We start from the raw sequence: 12,630 nt of genomic DNA, 5'->3' as shown, positions 1-12,630 counted from the left end.
TGAAACATATTAATCTGAAATTGGACTGATAGCAATTGCATCCTCTCTCTCAATGCCACCAGCACCGCCTCCTCGGACAACGCACTGCAGGGCATCAGCGACATATTAAAGCATCCACAACTGTAGTCCACATTGGGACTAATAATGCATCTCAATCTCATGACTCGAGTTAGCTACCGTAAACATGCAGTTGATCACAATTTCATGTAGGCCTACCGCCTAAGCACCATTTTTACCGTATACCAGGGTTTTTTAGTACTCGAAATACACTTAAATCTCATGAATACCGAAATTTTAAGTTTGCCCAGTAACTGATAAGCCATAATTTAATTAACATACATCAGTTTCTCCATTTTCTTCCGGTCCAATAGTGCACATAAGTAAATAATGCTAATATACGATCAAATAATTACTGTAAGATACCGTGAGTATTCACGATCGAATTTGCTCCCAGAATTACAAGCCATCATAACCAAATAAACCTGCTAAACTATAAACTATGCCTGGGTTAAAACTTGCGCAGATATCATTGAATAGACGCGTAGGAATACTTGTCAAAACATACTTCGATCTAAGCATTTAAGATTAACTTTCTTCTTAAAAAATATATATATTTAGCATTTATCCAAAAAATCTCCCTAAACTTGTAAATTATAAATAAATTTTACAGTAAATATAGGGAACTAGTTTTTGTTTTGATGACGACTGCGTAGATTACTGTCTGGTAGGGGAGTTTTGCGGCATCTGGGTTCTGTGCGTGTGTGGCGCGTGAACAGAGATCTTGATTGAGGCACTGTGGCACTTCCATCAGCTGATCGCGACATTCACCACGCTCTTATTGAACCTGTTCTCTGATAAATTAGGGCAGCTTGAAGATGCTGCCATTTAATCCGCCTATTGTGAAACGACTGCTCGGGTTTAAGAAAGGAGAAGGCGAAGACAAGTGGAGCGAGAAGGCTGTTAAGTCACTTGTTAAAAAACTAAAAAAGACAGGCAGTCTTGACGAACTTGAAAGTGCCATCACTCAAGCTGACGTCAATACTCGGTGTATTACAATCCCGCGGTAAGCCTAAGACTAAATTCATTAATCCCAATCTTCGAATCAATACTATCGGTAATGATTAATAATGTTAAATATTTTTAATTTACAGTCAGGTGCTGTTTATCCTGCCCTGCAAGTTTCAATGTTAGTTTAAAATTAATTACTTGTTTAATATATTACTAGCCTAGCTATGTCTTATTGTTAGTAAAAATACCTGCAAGTTGAAGTAAACTTGATTGAATTCTTTTATTTCCAAATGTTTTCTATACAACCATAGCAGTAATAATTGTTATACCTAGCCATCTTGATTCTGTTATGCTGTTAATAGGCTAACCGCTAACCCTAACACTAGTAGTCTAGTAACAGCTAGAAAATTTTAATTTATTTATTGTCAAAACCCATCTGTAAATTTTTATAGATTCTAGAATGATAATTTATATAAAAGAATACATTGTACAGTAGATAGAATTTTTTCTCACAAAAAATATAGTCAATAGGTAGGCTAACAGCACATTTTGTCTACAATTTTCAAAAGTACCCTGCTAGTCTGGAAAAGTCCTATTTTTGTCTGAAATATCAGGGCTCTCATATCATATAATTTCAGTAGGTATGAAATCTCGCGGCTCAAATGTCATAAATTTTTGTTTGATTAAAAAATCGCGGTTTGCACTTCGCAAACATGTCATTTCATAAAATTTTCAACTTCCGCAATCCGCATTGCTTTACCGTTTCCGCCAAAAATATCTTGCAGAAAAAAAACATAAACATCGTAATGTAAACAAATCAACGAAACGTTTTGTTGAAGATCGCGCATAGTTGCGGACTTGCGGTCATGTCAAAGCGGTCAGACTGTACTAACACGTGCTGAACTTACAGTAGAGACAAATTTTATTGTTGCCGTTTGACTGTTTAAGGGTAAAATTAGAGATTTGGGGTAACACGTGCATGGACTTTGTAAATAAATTCGCACCTTGTAAATGGCTTTTCATGGCTGGGATATGGAATTCACGGCTCGGTGAAATAGAATCACAGCTCGTAGAAATGGAATCACGGCTGGCAAATCCATAAAACCACGGCTCAAAAAATTCAGTCGCGGCTCACCAAGTAGATATATTCCATGCCTGGTACCCTGTAGTGTAAAATGACCATTTATAGTTTTATACCCTGTGTGGCCTGTAATTTTTGGAAAATTGTTGTGGTAAATTCCAGATTGGGTTACTACATATAGTACATACTACATAGAAATGGTTAATAGTGGTTGTTGTTGATACTTGATACTTAACCCTTTCACGGGTAAGTTACCATATATGATCACTAGAAATCGCGTCACAAAACGCCTCACCACGGCTCCCTGTTTGTTTTTGAGGCATCCTTATAATGCCTAAGTCAATCACTAATTATCTGACCATCGTTCTATCTATAGCATCACCAGCTGCAAAGTCCACAAATTGAAATAGCTATGAGCATTTAAATGAAGGTTTCGACTCAGACAATGGAATTGACGCTCTTTCCGCATTTACGGTACTTCAAAAGGTGGAAGTATCAATATATATTTATTTATTTTGGCAACTTGATTAAATTTAATTAAATTAAATTTTTATGTTTCTAATTTTTCATTTGCATCAACTGAATTTTAATTATAAAGAAAAATTTTGTGTACCGATCGCATTTATTGAATTCTTCAAGTGCGATTTAAACCTTTAAATAGGCAAAATTTGCAAAAATTCATAATACTTCTTACTTTCTTGAAATGGTTTCTGAAATTTTAATTTCTGGATATTTCAATGCTTGCCCGCTAAAGGGTTAACAGTAACACATAATAAAATGAATTAATTATTTTGTGTTATAGGATCATGTTTTTATGGTGATGTACCAGACTGTTAAATAAATACATTTAGGATTCCATAGAAAATCAAGTTGGAATTTTTGGACTGAGAACTAATCTGGAATAAGCAGAATTTTCTAGATTACCATACAGGTAAAAACTATAATTTCACATGCAATTTTTTAAAAATTTCTGGTCAAAAGAGTTGAGTTTTTTAATTTTTTTTTCGGAAAAAATATGTAAGGATGTTGAAAAAAGGTAAAATGACCACAAGCTAGGCATGATTAAGGAATTATGGAATTTACTCAAACTTTTGTAAATTGAGTGTGCCTTTTTTGTTACCTTTTTAGCGCATTTTCTCATTTATGGAAAAAAAGGCGCTATTGTGCTTGTCATGTCCGTCCGTCTGTCTGTCTGTGCGTGACCATGTTTTTGTCAACAAGAAAATGCGCTCTCTGTCACTCACTGCAGCAAGTACCTACCATACTGAGTTATATTTTTTCCATTATCAGTTTCATTCTCAAGTCAACAAGGTGACATATTACATGAAATGCAATTCTGTCATGAATTAAATAATAAAAAATTCTTCTGTAATGGAATGTGAGTGTGCTCATGTGAGTCATGTGGCAATAATTACTAAGGGTCAAAATTGGCCCAAAATTCTCATGAAATGTAATTATATACCATAAAATGGGGTAACTTTGACCAGCGGGGTAACTTTGACCACTTTTCATTTTTTTAACAAAAACCCTCACAACTCGAAAACGATTTGACATAGAAAAATTTTGTCAATGGCCATCAAAGGCCTAATACTGAGGCTACGTAACACAATAGAAAGATTTAAAAAGTTTGCATATCTAATAGGTTAAAAAATTAAAATGTGACCCACGAAAAAGAGCTATTATTTAAAGCCTGTCAGAGTACCCCCTCCAATCTTTTTATTTTTTGGTAAAATAACTCCAGGTTTTGATGCATTGTAGTAGAACTCTTCTAGTTACATATGCAAAAGACAAATTTTAGAAAAGTGTCATAGTTTGCAAATGGGGGGCGCCGCCCCCCAATGGGGTAACTTTAACAAAGACCATCACTTTTTTTTAAATTGCATCAAAACTATGAGAGGCAGGAGCCAGCAATTTATGGTGAGTAAAGCTAGAGTATAGACCTGTATTTTGCATGTTTCAATTTAAGTTTAACTTATCTAGTAAAAAAATGGCATCATTTTGAAAAAAAAGTGGTCAAAGTTACCCCAGTTTACAGTATTAAATATAATATTCCTTTAGCAGAATTTTAACTTACTATGTGGAAGTTAAGCGTAATATAGCTCATTAAAGAATGATATGGGGTTGTTGTTGTTGTTCGCCCTCCCCATCCCATGACAAATGCGGGACGGGGCCTACACCCTTTCTGTGGCCAGCCCACGGAAAGGCAGCCCTGCCGCCTTGATAGGAGAGCTCCACAAAACCAGGGGCGACAAGGGCATGACCAGTTCTGAGCAGCCGAACAGGTGGTTGGTGTTGTGTTCATGTCTGTGACAGAGTGGACAAAGAGAGGACAGATGTGTGACTGGATCTACCTGTATCTTGCGTAGGTATTGGTGTAGTTTCCAAATGTTGTCAACCTGCTCGCAGTTGGAGTGCGTCCCTTTATGGGACCAAATCAGCAATCACCAAATCCCCGCCTCCCTTTCGGGAGGCGGGGATTTCCTGAAGGCGGGCCTGAAGCCTGTATTTTGGCCGGGCCAGTGCATGGACCTCTGTGTGATGCTGGCGGTGTTGCTGCTGATATTTGGGGTCATATGCCACCTACCTCACATGTGCACCAAATTGTTGCTGGGTAGATGTGTCACATTGCGAGTGAGGTAACCATGTTACCTACTTTGAGTGTGGTTTGGCAACAACCCTTATATCTAGTTGAGACTGGTGTCTTATATTGTGAATTGAAATAAAAATACAGTGAAAATGATGTACAAGAGAATAGCTAATTATTGAGTGGTTAGGGTACAGTGTAATGAGTGGATGAGTTTAATTGCATTCAGGAGTTATGAGTTATGAGTAGGGATAGGGAGCATGGACAGGGTTATATGTTTCATCAGTGGTGAACTGAAAAATAAATAATACAAAAATCAATATACTGTCCAACTAGATAATAATACTGAGCCTGAAGGGAAATTTGGGTGTTGAACTGATGCAGCAAATCCCTAAAATAGATTCTTAATTGATGGCTAGTGGTTGCATGCAGCAAGCAAGAAATACAAAAAAACAAAACACACAAACATAATAATATTTGGAGTGAAATCAGTAAAAACATTTGCAAAGATAAGCTAAAACCAGAACCATGATAAACTGCTCAAGTAATTGGTAAAATTGTAAAGTTTTCAAGATAAATACACAAAATCAAAGCATTCAAGAATAAATTGCAAGCAAAAGACAGTTGAAATAAGAATTGCAATAAACATTGGATGATAAGTGAAGCACTAACAAAATTAATTAATCAGATTAGCATGTAGCAAAATTATGGGACACTCACAAAACATCTTTGCAACTAAAAGGATCACACCTAATTAAACTCACCAACAACTTGTGGCAGTTCCACTTAACGACTTATTGATTTAGGGATCAGCAATTGCACTTGCATAGTCTCTCAATTACTATCACAATAATCAGCAAAGTTGTCATTAGTAAATGAATTTACAGGCTGAAAAGAACAGAAAGAAAACATACGGTACATTCAACAATAATTAATTAATAAGACAACATTAATTCAACAATAATTCATATACCTATAGAGAGCAGATGGTTGGGTGAAAAATATGGGTAGATGCCTCCCAGCAGCAACATCTGCACTCCTGCCAGTTGCTGGAATGTGTTATTTTTTTGAGCCATAGAAACATTGTATGTCTGGTTTGGCATTGGCATGAATTTGGCAGCAGTATTAGATGCTTACTAAAACTATAAACTTGGATGATCTGAAGATTGGAGATCTCTTATTGTCATATGAAGACAATTAGGCTTGCTGAAATCTCCACCATATAAGGCCCATTATATTCTGACATGCAGCTTTAGCAGGATCCCGTATTGGTGCAGTAGTATCTCAGTAATATGAGCTCCAAAGAAAGAGTATCAACCATTTCCTCCCTTGAAATGGCATGATGGAGGCAACTACTGCCAAATATACAGTCCTTAAAATTCAAGTCTTGCCTATTTAGTGGCATACCTACACTTATCCAAATGATGAAATGTACTGTAATAGGTACCGTACTTGTACAGATTTAGGTTAGTGATTGATGACAATCTGCAATTAGTTTAGACAAAAATTCAAGTTCAAATATGGACTGTATTTTTATAGATAACAATTAATGATCAAGGTTGTTGCTTAAAAGCTTGGTGAAACCAAAATTGCTCTTCATTATTATCAGCCAATTTCATGATCAGGCTGGTATTGTAATAATAATAATTATTACCTATCTTCCTTAATGCACAAATTATCCCAAGATGCAATTCAACATTGTTCATCCATTCCTGCAAAACTTTGATGCATTGAAATTTTTTAGCAACAAATCTTTGTTCAAGAACACTAAAATGCCATTAACATTTTTCAATCTTATTTTTAGTCTGTTCATTGTTTTACAGATCTTTGGACGGTCGCCTCCAAGTGAGCCACCGCAAAGGCCTGCCTCACGTCATCTACTGCCGTCTGTGGCGCTGGCCTGATCTGCAGAGCCACCACGAGCTGCGTCCCCTCAACCACTGCTCGTACGCTTTTTCCCTCAAGAAAGAACTTGTCTGCATTAACCCATACCACTACACTAAAATTGCTCCTCCAGGCGAGTGTTATACCCTGCAATTCATAAGGACACTGCAATTTGTAGGTACTAGACATCAGTATAGGTAGTGCTTCATAGTAGCTATACCGGTAGTAGCTATAACCTGCCCTTCATAGTAGCTATAGTACTAGTAGCAGTAAGATGTCCTTCATTTCTGACATTATGGTTCCTATTAGCCATGCTAGTATCACTGGCCAAACCCTCCTGTTGGCAGTAAAGAAATGCAACAAAATTAAACTTCCTGATTATCTAGATTAAAATTTAACTTGAATAAATTGACCTGTTTTTCTTGTAAATATGGCCACTATGGTTTGCATATTCATTGTTCTTTACAGTACATACAATACATTGTGTAGAACATAGCACAACACATTATATTTTTATAAATGTTATTATAATAGAAATTTAATGGTGTCATACAAGCCTACTCTTCTATGGGGATGTTTCCACAGGCTCTCATGTCTGTACAGTTAGATGGCATTTAGAACAAGCTCTATTTTGTGTGTATAAGGTAGAAATGTAATGTTTTATTTCAATGCCAGCTATGGGAAGTATTGGAGTGGTTTAAACAAGCTCTATGGTGTGTGAGTGAGATAGAAATTTATAGTTTCATCATAATGCAAGCTATGGGAAATATTGAATAATTTTTATTAATATTGATGATGGCAGCTGTGAAATTTACAGCCTAGCTTTTCATCTGTGATATGTACCTACCAGTTAATGTGTTGTATTTTTAGCTAGGTATTTTCATTCATTCACATTCTTTGTTATGAATTACAATTATTTGGATTCTGAAATCATTACTGAATCGAGATCCTGGCCTCGTGCTTCTGTTTGCAACTTCACAAATTTCATTTCCTTCTCTAACTAACTTGTGATATTTTGGTATATTTTGTTTTCAGTTTTTGCAGGAAACAATCACATTTTAAAAAGGCATGTAAGTTTGAGTAAAAGTTTTATTACAGTGAGGAGACTTTCAGCATCATTATTACATTATTCTGCATGACATTTATTGGTATTGAGCGTAATATATTATATAAAAATAATTTAAAATTTCAGGGAGTGACGGGAGTGCTGTGCACGGTTCATGCGTCTGTTATCCTGACTTGCCATCCATCCTGGTACCAAGAAACCAGAACAACCAGCACCACCACCACCAGTTCTCTTTCTCACCACCCACCAGCATCACCTCCCCGTCCTTCAGCCCGCGTCAGTTCAACGAAGACTCTAAACCTAACATCGCAACAATGCCGGCCAAGAGCCTAGGTTTGCCAGACAACAACTTAATGATCAAGGCAGAGTCTCCAGATGAAGACTTCGAGGACATCACCGATACGTTCTCCCCGGGTGCTGGTCTCTGCAAGGGCTTTGCTAACGTTGGTCTCACCACATCATCACAAAGGATGCCATCAAATGGCATCAACATCATCAAAAATGATAACAGTCCGTCGGGATCACCGCATTACCAGCCGCTGCTTAACTCTTCTGCCTCGCACAAAACTCAGCTCGGGACTATGTCATCCATGGACGATATGCATGCCCCACAGCAGCAGCAGTCACAGCCTAACAATAGGTACATGCCAATGACCAGCAATGGTATAAACAACGGTACTACTAATACCGGTAACAATTGCACTGACGCCGGTAACAATTTCGTTACCAGTAACGAGTCCAGCGACTTCGTCATGGGCGGCAACACCAGCAACGGTTTCATCAGCTGCTCTGCGGGCACCACCAACAACTGTCCCGCCGGGTTCCCCGCCCTGGACCCCTCATCCCTGGAGGATCTCAACCCCCTCGTTGACATATCCCCGTCCCCAGTGTCCATGAGCGACTCCCTCGTCCAAGGGGATGGCAGTAATTCCCCTTCTTCCCTCGCCTCGGGGTTCCTTCCCCAGCTCTCGAACGGCAGCTTCAATGAAATGGGCTCACCGACTCGATTTGTGAGTCTAATATTTCCGTACAATTATTTAATGATAATAAATTATTTAATGATAATGAATGGCATTTGATGATAATTAATTATTTAATGATAATGAGTTATTTACCGACAATAAATTATCTGGGCCTACACCTTTGAGCATTACCGGTACCCGCGCCTGTCAAATTTATATTGTAGTTGAACAGTTTATCGTATGACTCTTTATTTTAGTGATAGAAATAACAAGTGTTGATAAAACTCATTTATAACAGATTTTATAATGTCTTTGCTGATTACATTCCTTGTTGCCCGCCATTTCAAATAGGTAGATTTTTCGAATAACTTTTAAATTCGTGGCAAAATCTCTTTTAAAAAAAATCACTGATATATTTACCGTAAAATGGGGTAACTTAGACCGGCGGGGTAACTTAGACAACTTTTCGTTTTTTGTACAAAAACCCCCACAACTCAAAAACTATTTGACATAGAAAAATTTTGTCAATGGGCATTAAAGGCCTAATACTGAGGCTACATAACACAATAGAAAGATTTAAAAAGTTTGCATATCTAATAGGTTAAAAAATTAAAAATGTGACCCACAAAAAAAAAGCTATTATTTAAAGCCTGTCAGAGTACCCCCTCCAATTTTTTTATTTTTTGGTTAAATAACTCCAGGTTTTGATGCATTGTAGTAGAACTATTCTAGTTACATATGCAAATGACAAATTTTAGGAAAGTGTCATAGTTTGCAAATGGGGGGCGCCGCCCCCAAATGGGGTAACTTAGACCACCTAATGTCAGCCCTGACGGGGTAACATAGACCGGCTTGGAAGTTAATATAAAATTACCATATATAACATATTATATGTTTGACAGCCTATTTATGTTTTTTCTTTATGTTTCAGACTCTACAGAGTCTTATATATGGTAATTTTAACTTAAGATCCAAGCCAGTCAATATTACCCCATCAGGGCTGCCATTATTTAGTCACATTTCCCTCATTATGGGGTGGCGCCCCCCATTTGCAAACTATGACACTTTCCTCAAGTTTGTCATTTGCATATGTAACTAGAAGAGTTCTACTACAATGCACCAAAACCTGGAGTTATTTGGAGTTATTTTACCAAAAAAAAATAATTGATTTTACCACCTGGTCTAAGTTACCCCAACAGCTGGGGTAACAAAGACCATCACTTTTTTTGAAATTACATAAAGACTATGAGAGGCAGGAGCCAGCAATTTATGGTGAGTGAAGCTAGAGTATAGACCTGTATTTTGCATGTTTCAATTCAAGTTTAATTTAGCTAGTAAGAAAATGGCATCATTTATAAGAAAAAAAGTGTTCTAAGTTACCCCATTTTACGGTATGTATAGGTACTAAAATATGGCTGTTATGTGCTGACACGTTCGGCGCCATGCGTTACTATACCTGATGCCATGTTGTAGTGTTACGTGTTGCCATATGGTTTCCAAAGCATGTTGCCACTTGTGGCATTTTTTGTCACCTCGTGTTGCCACTTATGGCAACATTTGTCACCTCATGTCGCCACTTTTGGCAACTTGTGTCACCTCGTGTTGCCACTTGTGTCACCTCGTGTTGCCACTTGTGTCACCTCGTGTTGCCACTTGTCACCTTCTGTCGCCAGGCGTGCTCCACGTCCAGCGCCAGCAGCCCTTTGAGCTGCAGCGGCTCCATGGCGCCGCCCGGCGGCTCCCCGCCTCCAGGATACATCAGCGAGGATGGCAGCCGACACGACCCCATGGAGGAGGTCTGCTCCCAGGGTGAGTGGGGGACACGACCCCATGGAGGAGGTCTGCTCCCAGGGTGAGTGGGTGACGCGACCCCATGGAGGAGGTCTGCTCTCAGGGTGAGTGGAGGACACAACCCCATGGAGGAGATGGTGGGTGCTTCCTAACAAAATTCGGATGCTAGCCCGACCCTGCGTCAGGTGCCGCCCAGGACTCGGGGAGCACGTACGGTAAATCAGCCGCTATTGTCCGCTTCAACCGGGCTTGAAATGCAGCTTGTCAGCAGCTTTACCAGGCCAACCCTTGTCATACATTCAGAACACACTTGTCATACTCTCAGGACTCGCTTGTCATTGTCTTATTGCCCACTATAAAGTAGGAAAGAATATTGATCAGAAGCTGATTTTGATTCGGCCAAAGACCCAGAGTAACTCTAAGCCCAATTGGGTAAACCCCAATGGGCGTTACCAAATTTTTGTTATGTTAGGGACACTGTGAGTCCATGGGGATGGAGAGAGTAACTTAGCGGGTTGGTTGCTGGAACTAGGGTGGGAGATTTGTGGCTAGAATGGTTGGAGGCTATGGTGGGGATCATATTTTGGTGAGGGAACAGGGCTTGTGCTCACAGAAGGTTTAGTGTCCGAAAAGGAAGGTGTCGCTGTCTCAGCGCTGGGGCTCCGACGAGTTACGTATAGTAGTAGAATAATTATAAGATAAGATAATAATAAAAATAAGATGGTATATAGAATTTAATTATATTGTTGACTTATCTTTATCCTTGTTTGCTGAATTGTGGAAATAAATATGGTGTTGAATATATTCGAAAAATTGTTCTTTCCACCATTTGTGACCAAGTTATTCCTTTTCTGTTGCAGGTAAGTAATGCTCCATTGGAACTTTTTGCCTTCAATCAGGCATATGGTAAGTACCTACTCGTGATAAATTCACGATCATTTCTTAGCATATCTCATTAATGTTATTCTAACATTATCTTTATCACTTCACGGCGCAGTATTCTGAATACCGCAAATCTAATTTGTGGAACTCACGCCTTGCTGATAACATTGCTCATAGATGCCATCTTTAAAATACTTTGAAAAAAATTGATATGAACAATGTGCAATGGGAATTAGAAAGAAAAGTAAAAGATTGCGCGACAATTTAATTTATTTAATTTTGAAAGTTCCTGCTGCTCCCTCAGTTGATCTGGAGTTACAATGTATAGTTAGTGGCATTGATGCGTGTGTCTTAAAAATATAAGAATAATATTTCAGTTCTTGAAAAATTTAATGGCTTTAGTTTTACTGATGCAAAGTGACGGAAAATATACGCTGAAGACGATATTCCATTTCGTATAAATATGTAAATTTAAATATATAGCGGCCACAATGATGCCAATCACTCGTCGCGGCCACAATGATGCCAATCACTCGTCGCGGCCACAGTGATGACAATCACTCGTCGCTATCACAATGATGCCAATCACTCGCCACGGCCACAATGATGCCAATCACTCGTCGCTATCACAATGATGCCAATCACTCGATGATGCCAATCACTCACCACGGCCACAATGATGCCAATCACTCGCCACGGCCACAATGATGCCAATCACTCGCCACGGCCACAATGATCGGCCACAATGATGCCAATCACTCGCCACGGCCACAATGATGCCAATCACTCGCCACGGCCACAATGATGCCAATCACTCGTACGCGCGGCGTGCGAACGAGTCTGCCTAGCTGCACTCAGAGAAATAAGCGAATATTTTTCGGAGTCAACGTGTTAATGTACTTTTTGCCCTTGTGTGGGACATCCTAACTTAGTTTGGCCTGGTAAAATGGCGCATCAGTTTGCTCTTTGCTGGTGCTTTGGGTAAGAAATTTGGACACTCAAATTTGGATAATCGACCCCCAAGTTTTGTGAGTGTGACACTGCGGTTGCCTTGGCTCTAGGCCTTCCCAGCGCACTTATAACATTCATGAGTATACACTATACGGGTACACACTACACGGGTACAAAATATACACCATCACAAATTTTAAATCACGAAAATTTAGTGTACTATAATCTATACAGGCATTTATCCATGAATAACAAGATATGTATGGCAGGAAATTAATGAATGCGGGATCCGTGCGCGTGTGTGGTGCTTAAATTCCGTAGAGTAAACTGCGAAGGTGAGGTGATGATGGTGGGGTAACAGGTGTGGGTGAGGTGATGATGGTGGGGGTAACAGGTGTGGGTGAGGTGATGATGGTGGGGG

At 38.9% G+C, this 12,630-nt stretch overlaps 1 protein-coding gene across 1 annotated transcript in view; it reads left to right on the top strand.

The window, feature by feature from the left end:
- Nucleotides 1-760: 760 nt before the first annotated feature.
- Nucleotides 761-12,630, top strand: part of LOC108672365 — a gene marked incomplete at its 3' end in the record, with an annotated part of 44,142 nt that continues 32,272 nt past the window's right edge. Inside the window, exons 1-4 of the mRNA XM_018160010.2 lie at nucleotides 761-1,063; nucleotides 6,497-6,690; nucleotides 7,750-8,633; nucleotides 10,259-10,394. Of these exons, the coding sequence (XP_018015499.1) occupies nucleotides 876-1,063; nucleotides 6,497-6,690; nucleotides 7,750-8,633; nucleotides 10,259-10,394 (1,402 nt within the window). The remainder of the gene's footprint in view (nucleotides 1,064-6,496; nucleotides 6,691-7,749; nucleotides 8,634-10,258; nucleotides 10,395-12,630) is intronic.

Source organism: Hyalella azteca, unplaced genomic scaffold, assembly GCF_000764305.2.
Source record: "Hyalella azteca isolate HAZT.00-mixed unplaced genomic scaffold, Hazt_2.0.2 contig5650, whole genome shotgun sequence".
Lineage (NCBI taxonomy): Eukaryota > Metazoa > Arthropoda > Malacostraca > Amphipoda > Hyalellidae > Hyalella > Hyalella azteca.
This window is presented reverse-complemented; position numbering and strand designations above follow the sequence as displayed.